The sequence below is a fragment of the Pezoporus flaviventris genome, unplaced genomic scaffold, assembly GCF_033815535.1.
Source record: "Pezoporus flaviventris isolate CSIRO_AGI_PZ_B2104156 unplaced genomic scaffold, CSIRO_AGI_Pfla_v1 ptg000327l, whole genome shotgun sequence".
Taxonomy (NCBI): domain Eukaryota; kingdom Metazoa; phylum Chordata; class Aves; order Psittaciformes; family Psittacidae; genus Pezoporus; species Pezoporus flaviventris.
This window is the reverse complement of record NW_026892874.1, coordinates 153,821-178,609: the sequence shown is the minus strand read 5'-3', so window position 1 is coordinate 178,609 and position 24,789 is coordinate 153,821. Positions and strand designations below refer to the sequence as shown.

The following is a 24,789-nucleotide window of genomic DNA, read 5'->3' as shown; positions in this document are numbered from 1 at the left end:
ACCCGCTGCGCTTACCTTGTGCTGACGTCATCTTCCCGCGCCACACCCAAGATGGCGCCCCGCAGCCTCTCCGCCCGTCTCCTCCCCGACCTTCCCAACATGGCGCCGCCGCAACGTGCCCCACCCTCCGTTGCGTATGACGTCACGGCGAGGGGCGGGGCCGCCTTAAAGGGGGCATGACCTCCGTTAGCGCCGGAGCGGGGCGTGAGGCGGCGGCCGGTGAGAGCCGGGGTTGGGGGGGGGGGGGGGGGGCATTAACGTTTATGGGGGGCAATAACGTTTATGGGGGGGCAATTAACCCCCGGGGGGGGCAGAACCGGCTTTGGGGGGGGGCAGAGGGGAGGTTGGGGGGTGCAGGACCCGTTAGGTGGCCCTGTTGGGGGGGGGGGGGGGGGGCTGTAATGGGGGGGAGGCAAAACTATTGAGGGGGGTGATATTGGGGGGTAGCTTTATTCCCCCCCCCAACTGCAGTGGTTGGGGCAATAAGAGCCTGGGGATGGGGCAATAATGGGGGGGGGCAATAATAACCCCGGGGGGGGGTGGTTATTGACTTGGGGGGGGTAAAGGGGGGCCGAAGGAGATGGGGGTGATGGGGCAATAGCAGCCATGGGGGGGCAAAGCTGGCCTTGGGGGGGGTGGTGTAAAGGGGGGGGGTGTTAATATTGCCCCTGGTAGAACAAGCAAAGGGGGGTAATAATGGAGGGGGGGTGATGGCAGAAATGGGGGGGGTAATTGGCACCTATGGGGCTGTTGTCACCCATGAGGTGGCTGTTGTCACCTATGGGGTGGCTGTTGTCACCTATGGGTGGCTGTTGTCTCCTATGGGCGGCTGTTGTCACCCATGGGGCAGCTGTTGTCACCCATGGGGCAGCTGTTGTCACCCATGGGTGGCTGTTGTCACCCATAGTGGGGGCTGTTGTCACCCATAGTGGGGGCTGTTGTCACCCATGGGGGTGTCACCCGGGCCTGGTGCTGTTGCCACCTCCCATGGGGTGTCCTTGGGAAGGTGACCGAGGGGGGGTGGTGGTGGTGTCATGGTTGTGACACCGAGGGCTGCTGTGGTGGGTGACAGGGACAGGGTGACACCACAATGGGTGATAAGGACAGGGTGACATCACAATGGGTGACATCACAATGGGTGACACTGTGATGGTGACAGTGACAGAGTGACCCCACGATGGGTGACAGGGACAGGGTGACACTGTGATGGGTGACACCACAGTGGGTGACAGGGACAGGGTGACACCACAATGGGGGACAGGGACAGGGTGACACCGTGATGGGTGGCACCACAATGGGTGACAGTGACAGGGTGACACCATGATTGTGACAGTGACAGAGTGACCCCACAATGGGTGACAGGGACAGGGTGACACTGTGATGAGTGACACCACAATGGGTGACACCACAGTGGGAGACAGGGACAGGGTGACACTGTGATGGTGACAGTGACAGAGTGATCCCACAGTGGGTGACAGGGACAGGGTGACACCACAATGGGTGACAGGGATAGGGTGACACCATGATGGGTGACACTGTTCGGTGGCCTCCACAGGAACTGTCACAACCACAGTGTTCCTGCCACCTCTTCCTGTCCCCACCATGCAGAGGACCCTGAAGTCCCCTCCTGCCCCCTTGATGTCACCCTTGGGGGCGGGGGGGGTGTCCCTATTGCACCCCTCACACAGCAACCCCCAACCAAAGCCACCCCTTGGTGGGGTTTCACCCACCTGGAGGTGTCCCTTGGGTGGCCCCAACCCGGTGGCTTTGGGCTCTCTCTGCAGGCTGGGGCCATGGGGCAGAGCGAGTCGGAGCCGCAGGAGGAGGTGGAGGTAGGAGCTGTCCCCCCCATGGACACGGGGGGGGGAGGGTGTGACAGCCACCCCCATAGGGTGTCAGGGGGTGACACCAGGGTGTCCCCATGTCCCTGCAGGACGAGTCCGCCATGGCTGGGATGGCCCTGTTCTTCAGTGAGGAGCAGCTCATCACGGTGAGGGGGCATCAATGGGTCCCCAAGGGGTGGTGGCAGGGCCCCGATGCTGCTGAGCACCCCTTGAAGGGCCCCCAATGTGTCCCCATGTCCCCTAAGGGACGGTGTCCCCATCCCCAATGCTGCTGAGCACCCCTTGAAGGGCCCCCAATGTGTCCCCATGTCCCCTAAGGGACGGTGTCCCCATCCCCAATGCTGCTGAGCACCCCTTGAGGGGCCCAAATGTGTCCCCATGTCCCCTAAGGGACGGTGTCCCCAACCCTAATGCTGCTGAGCACCACTTGAAGGGCCCAAGTGTGTCCCCATGTCCCCTAGGGGATGGTGTCCCCATTCCCAATGCTGCTCAGCACCCCTTGAGGGCCCCAAATGTGTCCCCATGTCCCCTAAGGGACAGTGTCCCCATCCCCAATCCTACTGAGCACCCCTTTAGGGCCCCAAATGTGTCCCCATGTCCCCTAGGGGACGGTGTCCCCATCCCCAATGCTGCTGAGCACCCCTTGAGGGGCCCAGTGTGTCCCCATGTCCCCTAAGGGACAGTGTCCCCATCCCCAATGCTGCTGAGCACCCCTTGAAGGGCCCAAATGTGTCCCCATGTCCCCTAAGGGACAGTGTCCCCTTCCCCAATGCTGCTGAGCACCCCTTGAAGGGCCCCAAATGTGTCCCCATGTCCCCTAAGGGACAGTGTCCCCTTCCCCAGTGCTGCTGAGCACCCCTTGAAGGGCCCCAAATGTGTCCCCATGTCCCCTAAGGGACGGTGTCCCCTTCCCCAGTGCTGCTGAGCACCCCTTGAAGGGCCCCAAATGTGTCCCCATGTCCCCTAAGGGACAGTGTCCCCATCCCTAATGCTGCTGAGCACCACTTGATGGGACACGAACGTGTCCCCATGTCCTCAAAGGACAGTGTTCTATCCTCCAATGGCTCCGTGTCACCGCAGTGGCAGTGCCACCAATCACCCCCCCACTTGTCCCCATGCCCTTGGGGACACTTGGGGCCCCCCCTGTCTCTGTGCAGGTGCTGGGAGCCTTCCTGGGCTTGACCTTCTTCGCTGCCATCACCGTGGCCACCGTGGTCCTGCTGCGCCGCTTGCGCCTGAAGAGTGAGTGTGCCCCCATGGTGGCCTTGGGGACAGGGGGGTGACACCGTCCCCATTGCCCTGTCCCCACCATGGTGTTCTTGGGGACAGGGAGGTGGCACCGTCCCCATTGCCCTGTCCCCACCATGGTGTCCTTGGGGACAGGGAGGTGACACCGTCCCCATTGCCCTGTCCCCACCATGGTGTCCTTGGGGACGGGGAGGTGACACCATCCCCATTGCCCTGTCCCCACCATGGTGTCCTTGGGGACAGGGAGGTGACACCATCCCCATTGCCCTGTCCCCACCATGGTGTCCTTGGGGACGGGGAGGTGACACCATCCCCATTGCCCTGGGTCCCCCATGGTGTCCTTGGGGACAGGGGGGTGACACCATCCCCATTGCCCTGTCCCCACCATGGTGTCCTTGGGGACAGGGAGGTGGCACCGTCCCCATTGCCCTGTCCCCACCATGGTGTCCTTGGGGACAGGGAGGTGACACCGTCCCCATTGCCCTGTCCCCCCCATGATGTCCTTGGGTACTGGGAGGTGACACCGTCCCCATTGCCCTGTCCCCACCATGGTGTCCTTGGGGACAGGGAGGTGACACCATCCCCATTGCCCTGTCCCCACCATGGTGGCCTTGGGGAAAGGGATGTAATGCCAACCCCATTGCCCTGTCCCCACCATGGTGTCCTTGGGGACAGGGAGGTGACACCATCCCATTGCCCTGGGTCCCCCATGGTGTCCTTGGGGACAGGGAGGTGACACCATCCCCATTGCCCTGTCCCCACCATGGTGGCCTTGGGGAAAGGGATGTAATGCCAACCCCATTGCCCTGTCCCCACCATGGTGTCCTTGGGGACAGGGAGGTGACACCGTCCCCATTGCCCTGTCCCCACCATGGTGTCCTTGGGGACAGGGAGGTGACACCATCCCATTGCCCTGGGTCCCCCATGGTGTCCTTGGGGACAGGGAGGTGACACCATCCCCATTGCCCTGTCCCCACCATGGTGGCCTTGGGGAAAGGGATGTAATGCCAACCCCATTGCCCTGTCCCCACCATGGTGTCCTTGGGGACAGGGAGGTGACACCGTCCCCATTGCCCTGTCCCCCCCATGATGTCCTTGGGTACTGGGAGGTGACACCATCCCCATTGCCCTGTCCCCACCATGGTGGCCTTGGGGAAAGGGATGTAATGCCAACCCCATTGCCCTGTCCCCACCATGGTGTCCTTGGGGACAGGGAGGTGACACCATCCCCATTGCCCTGTCCCCCCCATGGTGTCCTTGGGGACAGGGAGGTGACACCGTCCCCATTGCCCTGTCCCCCCCATGGTGTCCTTGGGGACAGGGAGGTGACACCGTCCCCATTGCCCTGTGTCCCCCATGATGTCCTTGGGTACTGGGAGGTGACACCGTCCCCATTGCCCTGTCCCCCTCAGTGTCCCCAGGAGCCGTGGAGCAGGAGTCCCCGCGGTACCGCTTCCGCAAGCGGGACAAGATGCTCTTCTACGGCCGCAAGATCATGCGCAAGGTGACATTGAGGTGACCACAAAGAAGGGGGGGGGGGGGGGGGGGCGTGTGGGTGCTGGTGGCTTCTTGGTGTCCCCATTGAGCGCCCCCTCCCTGTCCCCAACCCCAGGTGTCCCAATCCACGTCGTCCCTCATGGACACCACCATCTCCAGCGCCTCGCGCCCGCGCATGAAGAGGAGGCTGCGGATGTTCAACCTGGCCAGGAAGTGAGGAGCCCATGGGGTGCCATGGGATGGGGACCCCAAAGGGGACACAGGCTGGCAGTGACCCGGTGCCACCTCCGTGTCCCCGAGGTTCCTGCACATGCAGAAGGAGCTGCCCAAGCTGCAGATGAAGGAGCCGTCGCCGGTGCTGCTGGAGGCCGACCTGGGCGAGTTCGACACCGGCAGCTCCCACCTGCCCTCCGAGGTGCTCTTCATGCTCAAGAACGTGCGGTGAGGAGCAGGAGAAGGGGAGCCAGGGGGAGCAGGAGCCAGCCATGGGGTCAGGAACAGGATCCAGGGGGAGCAGGAGCCAGCCATGGGGTCAGGAATAGGATCCAGGGGGAGCAGGAGCCAGCCATAGGGTTAGGAGCAGGATCCAGGGGGAACAGGAGCCAGCCATGGGGTCAGGAATAGGATCTAGGGGGAGCAGGAGCCAGCCATGGGGTCAGGAACAGGATCCAGGGGGAGCAGGAGCCAGCCATGGGGTCAGAAACAGGATCTAGGGGGAGCAGGAGCCAGCCATGGGGTCAGGAACAGGATCCAGGGGGAGCAGGAGCCAGCCATGGGGTCAGAAATAGGATCCAGGGGGAGCAGGAGCCTGCCATGGGGTCAGAAACAGGATCTAGGGGGAGCAGGAGCCAGCCATGGGGTCAGGAACAGGATCCAGGGGGAGCAGGAGCCAGCCATGGGGTCAGAAACAGGATCTAGGGGGAGCAGGAGCCTGCCATGGGGTCAGAAACAGGATCTAGGGGGAGCAGGAGCCAGCCATGGGGTCAGGAACAGGATCCAGGGGGAGCAGGAGCCAGCCATGGGGTCAGAAATAGGATCCAGGGGGAGCAGGAGCCAGCTATAGGGTCAGGAACAGGATCCAGGGGGAACAGGAGCCAGATATGGGGTCAGGAGCAGGAGAAGGGGAGCCAGGGGAAGCAGGAGCCAGCCATGGGGTCAGGAATAGGATCTAGGGGGAGCAGGAGCCAGCCATGGGGTCAGGAACAGGATCTAGGGGGAGCAGGAGCCAGCCATGGGGTCAGGAATAGGATCTAAGGGGCTGCAGGATCCATCCCTGTGGATCAGGATCCATCCCTGCGGTCAGGAGCAGGATCCAGGGGGTCCACGATGCAGCTCTTAGGCTCAGGATCCAGCCCTTGGCCCCATTGCTATGGGTCAGGATTAGGGTCCAGGGGTCAGTATCCATCCCTGTGGATCAGGATCAGGATCCATCCCTGGGCTCAGGAGCAGGATCCAAGAGGACCAGGATCCAGCCTTTGGGGTCAGGATCCAGCCCTGGGGTCAGGATCCATTGCTATGGGTCAGGATTAGGATCCAGGGGTCAGTATCCATCCCTGTGGATCAGGATCAGGATCCATCCCTGGGCTCAGGAGCAGGGTCCAAGAGGACCAGGATCCAGCCTTTGGGGTCAGGATCCAGCCCTGGGGTCAGGAGCAGGATCCAAGAGGACCAGGATCCAGCCTTTGGGGTCAGGATCCAGCCCTGTGGTCAGGATCCATTGCTATGGGTCAGGATTAGGATCCAGGGGTCAGTATCCATCCCTGTGGATCAGGATCAGGATCCATCCCTGGGCTCAGGAGCAGGGTCCAAGAGGACCAGGATCCAGCCTTTGGGGTCAGGATCCAGCCCTGGGGTCAGGAGCAGGATCCAAGAGGACCAGGATCCAGCCTAAAGGGTCAGGATCCATTGGTGTGGGTCAGGATTAGGGTCCAGGGGGACCAGGATCCATCCTTGGGGTCAGGATCCATCCCTGAGGTCAGGCTCAGGATCCAGGACTCAGGATCCAATCCCTTTGCGTGGGTCCAGGCTGGACCGGTTCCCTGGAGGATGCTCTTCCCTTCTGCATCCCCATCGCTGTGGTGGCCCCAGGGGACCAGAGCAGCTCCTGGTGGGCTCCGTGTCACCTCGTGTCCCCATCCTTGTCTCCGCAGGGTGCTGGGTCACTTTGAGAAGCCCTTGTTCCTGGAGCTCTGCAAGCACATGGTGTTCCAGCAGTGCCACCAAGGGGAATACGTCTTCCGGCCGGGACAAGCCGACTCCAGCATCTACGTGCTGCAGGATGGGAAACTGGAGCTGATCCTCACCGGACCGGTGTGGATGGGGGCAGTCAGGGGGAAGAGAGGTGGTGGGTGGGTGGGTGGATGGATGATGGATGGATGGATGGATGGTGGATGATGGATGGATGGATGGTGGATGATGGATGGATGGATGATGGATGGATGGATGATGATGGATGGATGGATGGATGATGGATGGATGGATGATGGATGGATGGATGATGGATGGATGGATGGATGGATGGATGGATGGATGGATGATGGATGGATGGGTGATGGATGATGGATGGATGGATGATGGATGATGGATTGATGGATGGATGATGGATGGATGGATGGATGGATGGATGGATGGATGGATGGATGGATGGGCACACCAAGGGCATGGAGATGGGAAGAGCAAAGGGAGTTTGTGCTGTACAGGATGGGAAGGAGACGGTGATGAAGGAGGTGTTCCCTGGGGACAGCGTGCACAGCCTGCTCAGCATCGTCGATGTCCTCACGGTACCAGTGCCAGCTGTGTCCCCAGGTCCCCTAAACCTGGGCATGGCCATCCCCAAACCCTCTAAGCTTGGTTGGGGCCATCCCCAGGCCCTCTATGCTTGATCATGGTTGTCCCCAAGCCCCCTAAACCTGGTTGTGACCATCCCCAAGCCTCCTAAGCGTGATGGTGGTTGATTCCCAAGTCCCTCCAACCTGACCATAGGTGTCCCCAACCCTTCCCAGCCCAACCATGGCCATCCCCAAGCCCAACCAGCCAAAAGCCTGGTGCCACCAGTGAGCTTTGCCAGCCAAGTGCCACCACCCCTCATGCATGGCTGAGATGGACCTCGATGTGTCACCTAGGGCCACCAACGTCCATACAAGACAGTGAGCGCCCGGGCAGCAGCGAACTCCACCATCCTCCGGTTGCCAGTTGAAGCTTTCTCAGCCATCTTTGAGAACTACCCCGAGAGCTTGGTGCGGATGGTGCAGGTGGGTCTGGCTTGGTGGGACCCCCATGGGGTTGTCCCCTTGGGGTGCCAGGAGACCACTGATGGCTTCTTCCCCCCCCCCCCCCCCCCCCCGCTGTAGATCATTATGGTGCGCCTGCAGCGAGTCACCTTCTTGGCTTTGCACAACTACCTTGGCTTGACCAACGAGCTCTTCAGCCACGTGAGTTCTTCCTCAACTCCTGTGAGCCCCCAACCCTCCCCATGCTCCCCATTGAGGACGTGCCACCACCAAAGCTCTTCCCACAGCCCAGCCACGCCGCCCGCACCAGCCCGGTCCGCCACGGCAAGCGCGGCCTCGGCCACACGGATGAGGGCCGGGAGCCAGGTAGCAGCTGGGAATGGGGCCCTGGAACCTCTCCCCATGGTGGTGCCACCATGATGGGGGGCTCTGCTGCTCATACTTAGGGTAGTTTCTCATCCAGCTGCTGAGACATTGAAAGCTGGAGGCCCAGAGCCCCCCAAGCCGACCATGAGCCGCTGCATCTCCATGCCCGTGGACATTGCTGGTGGGTCAGAGGCTGGCGGAAGGAACTGGGGGGTCCCGAGGTCATGTAGGGCCACCAGGGTTGTGGACCTCTTCCAACCTCATGTGGCCACCACCCCAGAGCATTCTGCTACCCCGTGTTCCTGTATCTCCCATCCTTGTGCATCCCCATCCCACATCTCCCACCCTTGTGCATCCCCATCCTGCATCTCCCATCCTTGTGCATCCCCATCCTGCATCTCCCACCCTTGTGCATCCCCATCCTGCATCTCCCATCCTTGTGCATCCCCATCCTGCATCTCCCACCCTTGTGCATCCCCATCCTGCATCTCCCATCCTTGTGCATCCCCATCCTGCATCTCCCACCCTTGTGCATCCCCATCCTGCATCTCCCACCCTTGTGCATCCCCATCCTGCATCTCCCACCCTTGTGCATCCCCATCCTACATCTCCCACCCTTGTGCACCCCCATCCCTCATCTCCCATCCTTGTGCACCCCCATCCCTCATCTCCCATCCTTGTGCATCCCCATCCCACATCTCCCATCCTTGTGCATCCCCATCCCTCATCTCCCATCCTTGTGCACCCCCATCCTACATCTCCCACCCTTGTGCATCCCCATCCTACATCTCCCACCCTTGTGCACCCCCATCCCTCATCTCCCATCCTTGTGCACCCCCATCCTACATCTCCCACCCTTGTGCACCGCCATCCCACATCTCCCATCCTTGTGCACCGCCATCCCACATCTCCCATCCTTGTGCATCCCCATCCCTCATCTCCCACCCTTGTGCATCCCCATCCCTCATCTCCCACCCTTGTGCATCCCCATCCTACATCTCCTACCCTTGTGCACCCCCATCCCTCATCTCCCACCCTTGTGCACCCCCATCCTGCATTCCCCATCCAAAACCCTTGTCTTGGACCCTGGTGACCCCACCTTCCCCCATCACAGGCATCCAGAAAGGTCCTCGCTCTGACTTCGACCTGGCCTACGAGCGTGGGCGCATCTCGGTGTCACTGCAGGAGGACAGAACCAGCGCCTTTCCCACCTTCTCCCAGGTAAAGAGGGTTGGGATAATGGAGGAGAGTCCACTTGGAAGACCATGGTCAATGATGTTCTGCAGGAGCTGATACTGCAGGGTCATCTTCACCTTGTTTCTCAATGATGTGGATGAAGGGATGGGAGATACGGAACTGGGGGTGGAGATATGGAATTGGGAATGGAGCTATGGAATTGGGGATGGAGATACAGAGCTGGGCATGGAGATACGGAGCTGGGCATGGAGCTATGGAGTCGGGGATGGAGCTATGGAATTGGGGATGGAGATACAGAGCTGGGATGGAGATACGGAGCTGGGCATGGAGATATGGAATTGGGGATGGAGATACGGAGCTGGGCATGGAGATACGGAGCTGGGCATGGAGATATGGAATTGGGGATGGAGATACAGAATTGGGCATGGAGATATGGAATTGGGGATGGAGATACGGAGTTGGGGATGGAGATACAGAGTTGGGGATGGAGATACGGAGCTGGGCATGGAGATACGGAGCTGGGCATGGAGATATGGAATTGGGGATGGAGATACGGAGCTGGGCATGGAGATACGGAGCTGGGCATGGAGATATGGAATTGGGGATGGAGATACAGAATTGGGCATGGAGATATGGAATTGGGGATGGAGATACGGAGTTGGGGATGGAGATACAGAGTTGGGGATGGAGATACGGAGCTGGGCATGGAGATATGGAATTGGGGATGGAGATATGGAGTTGGGGATGGAGATACAGAGCTGGGGTGGAGCTATGGAATTGGGGATGGAGATAGGAATTGGGGATGGAGCTATGGAATTGGGGATGGAGATAAGGAGCTGGGGATGGAGCTATGGAATTGGGGATGGAGATACGGAGTTGGGGATGGAGATACGGAGTTGAGGATGGAGATACAGAGTAGGGGATGGAGATACGGAATTGGGGATGGAGATAAGGAGCTGGCATGGAGGTACTGAGCTGGGGATGGAGATATGGAGCTGGGGATGGAGATACAGAGCTGGGGATGGAGATACGGAGCTGGGGATGGAGATACGGAGCGGGGGATGGAGATACGGAGCTGGGGATGGAGATACGGAGCTGGGGATGAAGATACAGAGTTGTGGGAGCAGCTGATCCATCCCTGGTCAGGATCAGGATCCAAGGGAATCTGGAGACATTCCAAACCCAGCATGGCCACATTCCTGTGTATCCTGCTGGAGGTGGCCCTGCCTTGGCCCCCCAGATAATCTCCAGAGGTCCCTTCCAATCCTAATGATTGTGTCCACCCAAATCCTTCACCAGCACCACCAGGGTGACCATGGATGGTGATGGACCTGTCCCATCTCCCCCATAGTCCATCTCTCATGAGCCTAAGGAGCGCAAGACGGTGACGCTGGAGGAGCAACCATCTGGTATCTACCGCTACAGCTATGGCAGGGAAGAGCCCACCCCTATGAACCCTCCCGTTGGACCATACCAGGGCAGCCAGAGCAGCACCATCTTGGAGACTGCCAAGCAAGAGCTGGGCAAGCTCATGAAGTTGGAGGTGAGAGCAGGAACAGCTCCTCTAGGCCTTTGCGGTGGTCCCCTGTGGCTTCATGTTGGTCCCCATGGCTTCATGGTGGTCCTTGTCACTTCATGTTGGTCCCTTCTTGCTTTGTAGTGGTTCATGTTGCTTCGTGATTGGTTCTTGTGGTCTTGTGGTGGGTCTTCATCACTTTGTGGTGGCTCCAGTCACCTCATGATGGATCCCCATCACTTTGTGGTGGTCCCCCATCCCTTTGGGATGGTCCTCCATCACTTTGTGTTGTCCCCATTGCCCCCTGTCTCCTCATTGTGGTCCCCATCTCCTCGCGGTGGGGTTGCCATCTCCTCATGGTGGTCTCCATGGTAGTCTCCATCTCCTCTTGGTGGACCCCATCACCTCATGTCATGCTGTTCTTCCTTCTAGGACCCTTCTCTCCTTGATGACCGTGTCGAGCTCTATCGTGCCAAGGCTGGGGCGGTCATTGCCTGTGAAGGGGAACAGGTTGGTTTGGGTTTTGGAGAGCTGCTCCCATCACCCTTCATCTCCATGGGGTGCTCCTCGTCCTGCTCCTTCCCTATGGGTGACAGGGGGCAGGAACGATCCCCAAAGCCATCTGGAGGGTGCAAAACACCTTGGGAAGAGAACCAGAAGAAAGGCCCCAAGTGATGCTGAGGATCTCAGGTGGCCTCCAATGGTGATGGGGTGACATCTTGGCAGGACGCGAGCCTCTACTTTGTCATATGTGGCTGCCTGCATGTGTACCAGCAGATGATTGACAAGGCAGAACACGTCTTCCTCTTCTTGACCCAACCTGGAGAGATGGTGGGACAACTGGGCGTGCTCACTGGTGAGCCCCTCATCTACACCATCAAGGCCAACCGCGACTGCACCTTCCTCAAGATGTCCAAGATGGACTTCTACGAGTGAGTGGAGGAGCTCTGGGGGCAAAGGGTTGATTCCAAAGGGGATTCTCAAGGTGGCATCTCTTGGGGCTCCCCCCAACTGCTCTTGGCCCCTAGCATCATGCGGGAGCAGCCCAGCGTGGTGCTGACCGTTGCCCACATCGTGGTGGCCCGTATGTCCCCCTTCGTGCGCCAGATGGACTTTGCCATCGACTGGATGGCAGTGGAGGCCGGGCGGGCGCTCTACCGGTGGGTACCAAGGGATGGGTGCCCACCTCGCCTTGGGGAGCCACCCAGCACGTCGGTATGGAGCTGAGGTCCTGAGCTCCACACACTGGTGGTGTCCCTCAGGCAGGGTGACAAGTCAGACTGTACCTACATCGTGCTCAACGGGCGCCTCCGCTCCGTCATCCAGAAGGGCAGCGGCAAGAAGGAGCTCGTTGGGGAGTACGGCCGTGCAGACCTCATCGGGGTGGTGAGAGCCATGGCAGGGCCGTGGGGTGGACACCACGGGTGTCTGGATGGTGCATCATGGCCACGTGTCTTCTACTGCAGGTGGAAGCCCTCACCCGGCAGCCTCGTGCCACCACGGTCCATGCGGTGCGGGACTCGGAGCTGGCCAAGCTGCCTGAGGGCACCTTGAACAACATCAAGCGCAGATACCCCCAGGTACCTCCAGATCTTCCATCGTGGGTTCTTCACCTACGGAAGGAGAATGTCCCCTTGTCCCTTCCGGCCTGTAGAGGTCCTCAATGGGTGTCCCTCTCTGAGGTGGTGGTGGCGGCGGCGGCACCCGTAAAGGCACATGGGACACTAGTTTGGGGTCCAGCTTAGGAAGCCCTGCCAGGTGTGATGATGCCATGGGGCTGATGCCATCCCCATCCTGGTCCCTGCAGGTCGTCACCCGCCTCATCCACCTCCTGAGCCAGAAGATCTTGGGGAACCTGCAGCAACTCCGTGCGCCCTTTGCAAGTAGGTCCTAAAGGGACTGGGGCCAACGAGGTGTCTTCTTCAGGGCTGGTGGCCATCACCAGAGCAGTGCATGGAAGGTGTCCACGTCCCTATGGTCCTGTCCGTGCAGGCTCTGGCTTGGGCATGGCCTCCAGCTCGGAGCCCATCAACCCCACCAGCAACCTCTCAACGGTGGCGGTGCTGCCGGTGTGTGACAGTGTCCCTGCCGTGGCCTTCTCACTGGAGCTCAAGCACGCTCTTGATGCCATCGGTGAGTGCCAGTGCAGCGGTGACCCCAGCATGGTGGTGACCACGATCACATAGCACAATGATGACCATGGCATGACGGTGACCGCAGCCCTATGGCATGATGGTGACCACAGCCCCATGGCATGATGGTGACCACAGCGTAGCGTTGACCACAACCCCATGGGCACAATGGTGACCACAGCATGGCGGTGACCGCAGCCCCATGGCAATGATGGTGACCACAGCATGCTGGTGACCACAACCCCATGGCATGGTACCATCCATGACCTGATGACCACAGCCCCATGGCATGATGATGACTACAGCATGGTTGCAACGACAGCCCCATGGCATGATGATGACCACAGGATGGTGGTGACCACAACCCCATGGCACGATGGTGACCACAGCATGGTTGTGACCACAGCTCCATGGCATGGTAGCTATCGTGACCTGATGACTACAACCCCATGGCCATGATGGTGACCACAGCATGGTTGCAACCTCAACCCCATGGCAACAACGATGACCACATCATAGTGGTGACCACAGCCTCATGGCACAATGGTGACCACAGCGTGCTGGTGACCACAATCCTATGGCATGGTAGCAACCATGACCTGGTGACCACAACCCCATGGCATGATGGTGACCACAGCATGGTTGTCACCACAACCCCGTGGCACAATGGTGACCACATCCTAGTGGTGACCACAGCCTCATGGCACAACGGTGACCACAGCATGCTGGTGACCACAACCCCATGGCACAATGGTGACCACAGCATGGTGGTGACCACAACCCCATGGCATGGTACCATCCATGACCTGGTGCCCAGAGCCCCATGGCACAATGGTGACCACGGCATGGTGGTGACCATGTCCCACCTCTTCCAGGTCCCACTTTGCTCCTCACCAGCGACGTCCTCCGCATCAACCTCGGCTACTTGGCGCTGGACAGGTAACTCCCATTGGGAGGACCATCAGCAGCGACCCACCACCAGCGTGCCACCAGCTGACCCCCCCCCCATCTCGGCAGCATCCAGGAGTACCGCCTCTCGGGGTGGTTGGCACAGCAGGAGGACAGCCACCGCATCGTCCTCTACCTGACTGACTCCACCCTGACCTCCTGGACCGTGCGGTGCATCCGTCAGGCCGACTGCATCCTCATCGTAGGCATGGGTGACCAAGAGCCGATGGTGGGGAAGGTGAGGTTGAGGAGGCAGGAGGTGGTGGGACACCACTGCGGTGGGTGGCTGATGGCTTCTACAGCTGGAGCAGATGCTGGAGAACACGGCAGTGCGGGCACTGAAGCAGTTGGTTCTCCTGCACCGTGAGGGCGGGCCCGGCCCTTGCCGCACCGTTGAGTGGCTCAACATGCGCAGTTGGTGCTCGGGTCACTTCCACATCAGGTGTCCCAAGCACATCTTCACGCGACGGAACCCGGCCAGGCTGGTACGTTGTGTGTGTCCCAGAGGTGGCCTTGGTGGTCCACCTCTCCCAGTGGCACCCAACGGCCATGGCATCCACAGCAGGAGACGTATGAGAAGTTGTATAAGAAGAAGGCCGACATCCACAGCGACTTCTCCCGCCTGGCGCGGGTCCTCACCGGCAACACCATCGCCCTCGTCCTGGGTGGCGGCGGAGCCAGGTGGGTGCCACACCAAGGATGGGACTCGGTGGCGTGCGGAGGTCCCCGTCTCATCCCTCCTTCTCTTCGCCCAGGGGCTGCGCCCACATCGGGGTGATCAAGGCGATGGAGGAGGTGGGGATCCCCATTGACATGGTTGGTGGCACCTCCATCGGTGCCTTCATCGGGGCGCTCTACGCCGAGGAGCGCTGCGCCGACAGCACCAGGCAGCGGGCGCGGGAGTGGGCCAAGGTGGGTGCCAGGGCATGGCCCCACCACAGAGAAGGACCTTCCTGCCAGGGGAAGTGTCTCCTTCCTCCTGTTCCTCTTCCTCTTGCGTCTCTTTCTTCCTCTTCCTCCTCCTTTGCCTTCTCTCCTTATTCTAACTCCGTCTCTTCCTCCTTCTCTACCTTGCTCTTCCTCGTCTTCTCCTCTCCTTATTCTTCCTCCTCCTCCTTTTCTTACTCTTCTTTCTCCCTCTTCCTTCTTTCCTCTTTCCTTCCTCATCCTTTTCTCCTCCTGCTTTTCTTCTCCTCCTTCTTTCCTCCTTCCTCATTCTTCCCTTGTTCTCCTCCTTCTTTTCCTTCTCTTCCTCCTGTCCTCGTCCTTCTTTCTCCTTTTTTGTCTCCTTCTTCTTTCTCCCCTTTCTCTCTTCTTCCTTCTCTCCTCGTCCTCCTTTTCTCCTCCTCCTTCCTTCTTCTTCTTTCCTCCTCCTCTATTTTTCCTCCTCCTTTCTCCTCCTTATTTCTGTCTCCACCTTCTCCTTTCTTCTCTCTTCTTCCTTCTTTCCTCCTCCTTCTCTCTCCCTTCTCTCCTCCCTCCTCCTCCTCCTCCTCCAGTGCATGAACTCAGTGTTTGCGACCATCCTGGACCTCACCTACCCCATCACCTCCATGTTTTCGGGCTCAGCCTTCAACGACAGCATCAACAAGGTTTTCCAGGACAAGCAGATCGAGGTGGGTCACTCCCCCCTCCCTGCTGAGGGTCCTGAGGGTCCTCACCCACCCCACAGTGTCCCCACAGTGTCACCCACCCCCTCTTCTCCCCACAGGACCTGTGGCTGCCTTACTTCAACGTCACAACCGACATCACAGCCTCCACCATGCGGGTGCACACAGACGGTAAGGACTCCATGGAGAAGTTCTCTGGTGCTACCACAGCCCCCTTTGTGGGGACCTTCCTCACCAGCACCCCAAAACGTGTCGCTGCTCCATGGGGGAAGGCTTGCCATGTCCCAAGGAGAAGACGCATCCTGGTCCAGCCAGGAAGGGGCTTGGAGGGCTCATGGTGAGCCCAGGCAGTGGTGGCTTCCCATAGAAGCAATCAGGTTGGAGAAGACCTTTAAGCATCATCAAGCCCAACCTGGTCACCCCCACCAGGCCCAGCTCCCAGTGGGGGTCTGCCTGTGCCTGGTGGGGTTGGGAGCAGAAGTGGGGGGTGAAGCTTCACCCCGACACTTCGAGCATGTGTGTGTCTCCTCTAACATAGCTGCTCACCACTAACCCCATAACGCACGCTCACAGCATGGGCAGCACGGGCGTGATGTGGTGGTGCTGGGGTCAATATGGTGGTGGTGGAGTCAGTGTGGTGGTGGGGATGATGTCATGGGGATGATGTCATGGTGATGGGGATGATGTGGTGGTGGTGGAGTCAGTGTGGTGGTGGGGATGATGTGATGGGGATGATGTCATGGTGATGGGGATGATGTGGTGGTGACGGGGATGATGTGGTGGTGGGGTCAATATGGTGGTGGTGGAGTCAGTGTGGTGGTGGGGATGATGTCATGGGGATGATGTCATGGTGATGGGGATGATGTGGTGGTGGTGGAGTCAGTGGTGGTGGGGATGATGTGATGGGTATGATGTCATGGTGATGGGGATGATGTGGTGGTGGTGGGGATGATGTGGTGGTGATGGGGATGATGTGTTGATGGTGAGGTCAATGTGATGGTGGTGGAGTCAGTGTGGTGGCGGGGATGATGTGATGGGGATGATGTCATGGTGATGGGGATGATGTGGTGGTGATGGGGATGATGTGGTGGTGATGGGGATGATGTGGTGGTGATGGGGATGATGTGGTGATGGTGAGGTCAATGGGATGGTGGTGGAGTCAGTGTGGTGGTAGGGATGATGTGATGGCAATGATGTGGTGGTGATGGGGATGATGTGGTGGTGATGGGGATGATGCGGTGGTGGTGGGGACATTGCGGTGGTGGTGGGGACGATGCGGTGGTGGTGGGGACGATGCGGTGGTGGTGGGGATGATGTGGTGTTGGTGGGGACATCACAGTGGTGGTGGGGACATCGCGGTGGTGGTGGGACACGGTGGTGGCTGCCCCTCCTCCTTGCCTGGTGTTGGAGCTCCCCTGGGACATTGAGCCATCCACAAGGCTGCCCGGGGTGGCTTCCCAAAGCAGCCTTGCTATTGCTCTGCCTGTTCCTCTGGCTTCTAATGCCAACTAATCCCCACTCACCACCCCTAACCAGCATCTCCGTCCTTCCCTCATCCTGGCTGGCTTGGTTCTGGGGCTCCAAACCTCCTTGGTCACCTACTGCTGGGGCCTCAATGGCCATGACCATGTCCTCTCCCTCCGGCAGGCAGCCTTTGGCGCTACGTCCGAGCCAGTACCTCTTATACCCCCTACCTGCCTCCTCTCTGCGACCCCAAGGACAGCCACTGGCTCGTGGATGGCTGCTATGTTAACAATGTCCCAGGTCAGCATCTCCCTCACCGGGACCATCAACTCCTCCAAGACCCCACCTCCCAAACCCACGTCCCATCCCAAGTTGAGCTTTCCCAACAGGCAAGGTCAAGGACGCGCAATGGGGTTCCTCTGCCACCCATGGGTGCCCCCATGGGGTGTAGACGTCCCCGGGCAGGGGCGAGGGGCAGCCCCAAGGAGGGATCTCCAGGCGGGGTTGTGCTCATTGGGTTTGTTCCTGCTGGCGTAGGCTCGCTCTGGCGCTACGTGCGAGCCAGCATGACCCTTTCTGGGTACCTGCCACCACTCTGTGACCCCAAGGATGGCAACTTACTGATGGATGGTGGTTACATCAACAACCTGCCAGGCAAGTAGCAGCTCCACACCATCACCGTCACCCTGGGCTGGCCTTGGAGGTGGTGGTGAGTGGTTGGGCGAGGGCTACGTGGCCACCATGAGGTGGGTTCTCAACGGTTGGAGATGACGAGGTTGGAGTTGGGACGTCTGGCTTGGTTTTGCATCTTCTTGGTGGTTTCCTTGTTGACGTCTTCGTGTGCCTTCATCTGGCACAAGATGGTGTTCTCCATAGGGAATCATGGAATAGGTTGGGTTGGAAGGGACCTTGAAGCTCATCCTGTTAACAGCAGGAACACCTTCCACTAGAGCAGGTTGCTCTGAGCCTCTGTGTCCAACCTGGCCTTGAACACTGCCAGGGATGGGGCAGCCACAGCTTCTCTGGGCACCCTATGCCAGTGTCCCACCACCTTTCATCTTGCATCATCTCTTGGTGTCCTCCCTATCTGGTGGCTTCTCATCCTCATGCTTCTTCACACACAAGATGCAGGCCTTCATCTTGCAGCATCCTTGGTATCCTCAGCATCCTCATGCTCCTTTGATGCCAACCTCCTGCATCATCCTTTTCGTGGCATGGAGTGTTCTCTGAGGGCATCTCTGTCCTCCTGCAGGCCACCTCCCTCCATCCTGCACCAGCTTCAGTGCTCTCAGCAGTGGGTGTCCTCCTGGGGCATCTTCGTGCTCCATCACGTGCAAAGCCACCTTTGACCATCTCTCATTGTCCTCTCTGCATGGTCTCAGCTCCTCCTTGAGCTTCTCCATCCTCCTTCCCCTGCAAGACACCTCCATGTATTTTCTACCACCTCTCGGTGTCCTTGGCACCGGGTGCCCTCGCAGGATGTTGTCATCCTCCTTTGCATGCAAGTGACCTTCCTCCATCCTGCACTGTGTTTTGGTGTCTTTGGTCAAAGCCACCTTCCTCCATCCGGCATCATCGTCTCTTGATGGCCTCAGCACCTTCATCTCCCTTCGTATCCAATCGACCTCCTTCCATCTTGAATCATCATCTCTTGATGGTCTCAGCACCAGGGTATCCTCTTGGAGCATCTTCAACCTCTTCCGTGTTTAAACCACCTCCGTCCACCTCCCATCATCTCCTGGTGTCCTCCTGGAGCATCTCCATGGTGATGCAAACCACCTTCCTTCACATCCCATCATCATCTCTTGACGTCCTCAGCACCAGGCCTCCTCCTTCAGCATCTCCAACCTCCTCCATGCTCAAGCCATCTCCATCCACCTCCCATCATCTCCTGACGTCCTCCTGGGGCACCTCCGTGCTCCTTCACATCCCGCCACAGACACTGCCACTTGCCTGTGCCCTCTCTTTGCCCCATCACCGCTGCCCATCGGCACGTCCTACCAATGGGCTCCTGCCACCACCTCTGGCACCCAATGGGACACTTCTTGTCCCACCATGAGCCTCAGCATGGCTCTGGCCTCATGGACCATCCCTGCTCCATTCATGGCACCAGCTCTCACCACAGGCTCAGAGCAGGGCTGGACCATGACGCCGTTGACCCGGCTTTTTCTCTTCTACCCACAGCCGACATCGCCCGCAGCATGGGGGCCAAGACCGTGGTGGCCATCGATGTGGGCAGCCAGGATGAGACGGACCTGTGCAACTATGGGGACACTTTGTCGGGCTGGTGGCTCCTCTGGAAGCGCCTCAACCCCTGGGCTGAGAAGGTCAAGGTGAGGATGGGTGGAAGGGTCAAGGTGAGGATGGGTGGAAGGGTCAAGGTGAGGATGGGTGGAAGGGTCAAGGTGAAGATGGGTGGAAGGGTCAAGGTGAAGATGGGTGGAAGGGTCAAGGTGAGGATGGGTGGAAGGGTCAAGGTGAGGATGGGTGGAAGGGTCAAGGTGAGGATGGGTGGAAGGGTCAAGGTGAAGATGGGTGGAAGGGTCAAGGTGAAGATGGGTGGAAGGGTCAAGGTGAGGATGGGTGGAAGGGTCAAGGTGAGGATGGGTAGAAGGGTCAAGGTGGGGTTGGGTGGAAGGGTCAAGGTGAGGTTGGGTGGAAGGGTCAAGGTGAGGTTGGGTGGAAGGGTCAAGGTGAGGTTGGGTGGAAGGGTCAAGGTGAGGATGGGTGGAAGGGTCAAGGTGAGGTTGGGTGGAAGGGTCAAGGTGAGGATGGGTAGAAGGGTCAAGGTGGGGTTGGATGGAAGGGTCAAGGTGAGGATGGGTGGAAGGGTCAAGGTGAGGATGGGTGGAAGGGTCAAGGTGAGCATGGGTGGAAGGGTCAAGGTGAGCATGGGTGGAAGGGTCAAGGTGAGGATGGGTGGAAGGGTCAAGGTGACGATGGGTGGAAGGGTCAAGGTGACGATGGGTGCAAGGGTCAAGGTGATTATGGGTGGAAGGGTCAAGATGAGGCCCAGGGGATGCTGGTGAGATGGTGCTGAGCTCCTCAGCCTTGCAGGTGCCCGACATGGCTGAGATCCAGTCCCGCCTGGCCTACGTGTCCTGCGTGCGGCAGCTCGAGGTGGTCAAGTCCAGCTCCTACTGCCAGTACATCCGGCCCCCCATTGACAGCTTCAAGACCATGGACTTCGGCAAGTTCGATGAGATCTATGTGAGTTGGGGGGGAAGAAGATCACTGGGGTGCCCTGAACCAGCTTCAGGCCATCAATGGGTTCTCCAAGCCATGGGCTGGGGTTCTTCAGCCATCAGCTGTGTGCCCTGGGCCATCAGTTTGGTGCCTGGGCAGTCAGTTGGGTGTCCTGGGCCATGAGTTGAGTGTCCTGGCCCAACATTTGGGTGTGCTGGACCATCAATTGTGTGTCCTGGGCCATCAGCTGGGTGCCCTGGGCAATCAATTGGGTGCCTGGACTATCAGTTGGGTGTCCTTGGCCATCATTTGGGTGCCTGGACCATCATCTGTGTGTCCTGGGCCATCAGTTGAGTGTCCTTGGCCATCAGCTGGGTGTCCTTGGCCATCAGTTGGGTGTCCTGGGCCTTCATTTGGGTGTCTGGGCCATCAGTTGAGTGTCCTTGCCCATCAGTTGGGTGTCATTGGCCCTCAGTTGGGTGCCTGGACCATCATTTGGGTGTCTTTGGCCATCAGTTGGGTGCCCTGGGCAATCAGTTGGGTGCCTGGACCATCATTTGGGTGCCTGGACCATCAGTTGGGTGTCTTTGGCCACCAGCTGAGTGTCCCTTGCCACCAGCTGAGTGTCCTTGGCCATCAGTTGGGTGTCCTTGTCCACCAGTTGGATGTCTTTGGCCACCAGTTGGGTGCCCTGGGCCACCAGTTGGGTGTCCTTGCCCATCAGTTGGGTGCCTGGGCTGTCCTTTGGCGTTCTCCAGCTGCTTTGGCCACCCCCTTTTCCCCCAGGAAGTTGGGTACCACCATGGCAAGATGGTCTTCGACCACTGGAGCCAGGACGACATCATTGAGAAGATGGTGAAGGACCGGCGATGGGCCGACTTCTGCGACACCGAGCGCGTGGACGTGAGCATGGGGGGACACCAGCTCCTGGGGGGTGGTGGCACCTTGGCTTTAAGGGGTTTCCCTTCTCCTGGTCCCTCCCCAGCATCTTCCTCTCCCCTTGGTCCATCTCAGCTCCCCTCAGCATCCCGGTCCCCTTGTGGTCCATCCCCATCACCATCCCCATCATCCTTGTGTCCTCTTCCTGTCACCTTCTCCCCCGCTCCCATGTCCCTCCCTTCTCCACCCTCACACATGGGGGTGCTCTTTGGGGTCCCTTTGTCCCCCCCTAGGTGCTCAAGACTCACTTCATTGACCTGGCCGAGATGGTGTCCCGCATCGAGCCAGCGCAGCCCTGCGCCGAAGGTGAGCCGGGAATGGGGCTCCCCATCCTGATCCCAATCTCGATCCCAATCCTAATCCCAATTCCAGTCCTCATCCCGATCCCAATGCTAATCCTGGTCCCAATCCTGACCCCAATCCTAATCCCAATTCCAGTCCTCATCCCAATCCCGATCCCAATCCTAATCCTGATCCTGATCCCAGGCCCGACCCTGATTCCAATCCTGATCCAGATCCCAGTCCTGATCCCAATGCCTATCCCAATCCTGATCCTGATCCAGTCTCAAACCCGATCCCAGGCCTGATCCCAATGCCTATCCCAACCCTGATCCCGATCCCAATCCTGATCCTGATCCCAATCCTGATCCCAGTCCCGACCCCAATCCCAATCCTGGTCCCAGTCCTGACCCCGATCCCAATCCTGATCCTGATCCCAATGCCTCTCCCAACCCTGATCCCAATCCTGATCCTGATCCCAATGCCTCTCCCAACCCTGATCCCAATCCTGATCCTGATCCCAGTCCCAACCCCAATCCCAATCCTGATCCCAATCCTGATCCTGATCCCAGTCCCGATTCCGATCCTGATCCTGATCCCAATCCTGATCCTGATCCTAATCCCGATCCTGATCTCAGTCCTGATCCTGAACCCAGTCCCGATTCCGATCCTGATCCCAAACCTGATCCTGATCCTAATCCCGATCCTGATCTCAGTCCTGATCCTGAACCCAGTCCCAGCCCCAGTCCCAATCCTGACCCCAATCCCGTCCCCAGTCCCAATCCCGTCCCCAGTCCCAATCCCGTCCCCAATCCCAATCCCGTCCCCGATCCCAATCCCATCCCCGATTCCAAGCCTCTCCTTGTGCCCCCCCAGAGGAATCCGATGACGTCACGGACTACGAGGACGAGGAACTGGACCCCCCCCGGGATGAGCAGGATGCGGCCGCCCCTTCGGAACGGGCCAGCACCGGCGCTGCGGGGGCTGTGAGTGCCATGGAAGGGGGGGGGGGGGGCTCAGAATGGGGTGCTCCTGGGGTCGGGGGCCCTAAGGGTGCCCTGAGCCTGTGCGTGGTCCCAAATGGACCCACAGGTGCTGCAGTATCCTCATCGCGTGCCCCCATCCCATGTCCTCCTCCTGTGTCCCCATCGCATGCCCCCATCCCATGTCCTCCTCCTGTGTCCCCATCCCATATCCCCATTCCATATTTCCATCCCGTGTCCCCATCCCATGTCCCCATCCCATGTCCCCATCCCATATCCCCATCCCATATTCCCATCCCGTATCCCCATCCCGTATCCCCATGCCGTGTCCCCATGCCGTATACCCATCCTGTATCCCCATCCCACGTCCCCGTGTCCCCATCCCATGTCCCCATCCCGTGTCCCCATCCCATATCCCCATCCTGTGTCCCCATCCCGTATCCCCATCCCACGTCCCCGTGTCCCCATCCCATATCCCCATCCCGTATCCCCATCCCACGTCCCTGTGTCCCCATCCCATATCCCCATCCCGTGTCCCCATCCCGTGTCCCCATCCCATGTCCCCATCCCATATCCCCATCCCGTGTCCCCATCCCGTTATCTCCATCTCATATCCCCATCCCATGTCCCCATCCCACATCCCCATCCCACATCCCCATCCCATACCCTGTCTATTCCCAGAAGGAGGAGGAGAATTCCCTTCGGCACCGCTCGAGCCAGCCCCAGGACCCCTCCGCACCCCAGATGTGACCCCAAAGCGCCCCGGAGCCGCCACTACCTCCCCCTGCGGGGGCCTCCCTCTTCCCATTGCCCCTTCCCACTCATCCCGGTTCATCCCGAAGCAGGGAAAGGGGGCACGGGGGGGCTCCGGGATCCCCTTTTCCCTCTCTCCTGCACTGTTGCACTGGGCCAAGCCCCTCTCCATGGTCCTGATCCTTTGGTTTTTTTACTCCCTGTTGTTTTAGCACCAAAAGCAGTTGGAAAGTTGCGTTTTTAATCGATTCTTGAGGTTCTTCATTAAAAGGAAGCCGTTGGGGCTCAACCTGTGGCTCGGGATTGGGATCCGAGGGGGACTGCATTGGGATGCAATGGGGCTTGAGTTTGGGATAGAGGGGGGCTCAGCCCATGGCTCACGTCATCCAGTAGGGCTTGGATTGGGATCTGATGAGGCTTGGGTTTGGGATCCAGTGGGGATCAGGATGGGGATCCAATGGGGCTTGGTTTGGGATGCAATGGAGCTCAGCCCATGGCTCACATCATCCAATGGGGCTTGGGATCCAATGGGGATCAGGATGGGGATCCAATGGGGCTTGGTTTGGGATGCAATGGAGCTCAGCCCATGGCTCACATCATCCAATGGGGCTTGGGATCCAATGGGGATCAGGATGGGGATCCAATGGGGCTTGGTTTGGGATGCAATGGAGCTCAGCCCATGGCTCACATCACCCAATGGGGGCTTGGGATCCAATAGGGATCAGGATGGGGATCCAATGGGGCTTGGTTTGGGATGCAATGGAGCTCAGCCCATGGCTCACATCATCCAATGGGGCTTGGGATCCAATGGGGATCCGGATGGGGAGCCAGTAGAGCTTGGATTGGTATCCAATGGAGATCAGGATTGGGATCCAGGGGGGCTTGGATTGGTATCCAATGGAACTCAGGATTGGGATCCAATGGGGATCAGGATGGGGATCCAGTAGGGCTTGGGATCCAGTGGGGATCAGGATGGGGATCCAGTGGGGCTTGGTTTATGATGCACTGGGGCTCAGCCCATGGCTCACATTATCCAATAGGGCTTGGACGCGATGGGGACTGGGATCCAGTGGGGATTGGGATCCAATGGGACTTGGGACTGGGATCCAGTGGGGCTTGGACTGGAGCCAGTGGTTCTTTTCTGCACTGATGCTCTGGATGAGGGGATGGAGGGCACCCAAGTGACACCAGGTTGGGTGGGAGTGGGGAGCTACACCACCACGGGGCACCCAGCACCACCATGGGGCACCCAGCACCACCACGGGGCACCCAGCACCACCATGGACACCCAGCACCACCAGGGGGCACCCAGCACCACCACGGGACGCCCAGCACCACCACGGGGCGCCCAGCACCACCACGGGGCGCCCAGCACCACCACGGGACACCCAGCACCACCAGGGGGCACCCAGCACCACCAGGGGGCACCCAGCACCACCATGGACACCCAGCACCACCATGGACACCCAGCACCACCATGGACACCCAGCACCACCAGGGGGCACCCAGCACCAGCACGAACACCCAGCACCAGCATGAACACCCAGCACCACCATGGGACACCCAGCACCACCATGGGACACCCAGCACCACCGTG

The 24,789-nt window shown here is 59.5% G+C and overlaps 1 protein-coding gene across 10 annotated transcripts; it reads left to right on the top strand.

The window, feature by feature from the left end:
* The first annotated feature begins 180 nt into the window (after nucleotides 1-180).
* Nucleotides 181-23,277, top strand: PNPLA6 (patatin like phospholipase domain containing 6). 10 transcript variants are annotated; one of them, XM_061443275.1, is made up of 35 exons: nucleotides 181-219; nucleotides 3,002-3,086; nucleotides 4,505-4,596; nucleotides 4,705-4,802; nucleotides 4,890-5,030; nucleotides 6,740-6,899; nucleotides 7,289-7,369; nucleotides 7,712-7,840; nucleotides 7,940-8,020; nucleotides 8,107-8,185; nucleotides 8,283-8,366; nucleotides 9,300-9,406; nucleotides 10,734-10,925; nucleotides 11,331-11,408; nucleotides 11,625-11,830; nucleotides 11,927-12,058; nucleotides 12,161-12,284; nucleotides 12,365-12,478; nucleotides 12,706-12,781; nucleotides 12,891-13,031; nucleotides 13,906-13,969; nucleotides 14,048-14,216; nucleotides 14,281-14,463; nucleotides 14,541-14,659; nucleotides 14,734-14,890; nucleotides 15,478-15,594; nucleotides 15,690-15,759; nucleotides 17,236-17,352; nucleotides 17,590-17,706; nucleotides 19,237-19,385; nucleotides 20,110-20,262; nucleotides 21,025-21,141; nucleotides 21,411-21,483; nucleotides 22,333-22,442; nucleotides 23,121-23,277. In XM_061443275.1, coding segments are annotated over exons 2-35 (3,900 nt in total). In that variant the 5' UTR covers nucleotides 181-219; nucleotides 3,002-3,085; the 3' UTR covers nucleotides 23,190-23,277. The 10 variants fall into 10 exon arrangements, 7 of the variants coding, with proteins under 7 accessions (XP_061299259.1, XP_061299256.1, XP_061299254.1 ...); XM_061443272.1 differs by lacking the exon at nucleotides 181-219 and adding an exon at nucleotides 1,897-1,990 and having other exon boundaries at nucleotides 14,544-14,659; XM_061443270.1 differs by lacking the exon at nucleotides 181-219 and adding an exon at nucleotides 1,897-1,990 and having other exon boundaries at nucleotides 23,124-23,277.
* Nucleotides 23,278-24,789: the final 1,512 nt, after the last annotated feature.

Coding starts and splice junctions, on each gene's coding strand:
- PNPLA6 (XM_061443269.1), top strand. CDS start 1,922: ATGTCCCTGCAGGACGAGTCCGCCATGGCTGGGATGGCCCTGTTCTTC. Junction 7,370..7,711: donor GCATCGTCGATGTCCTCACG/GTACCAGTGCCA, acceptor TGTGTCACCTAG/GGCCACCAACGTCCATACAA. Junction 14,660..14,733: donor CTGGGTGGCGGCGGAGCCAG/GTGGGTGCCACA, acceptor CTCTTCGCCCAG/GGGCTGCGCCCACATCGGGG.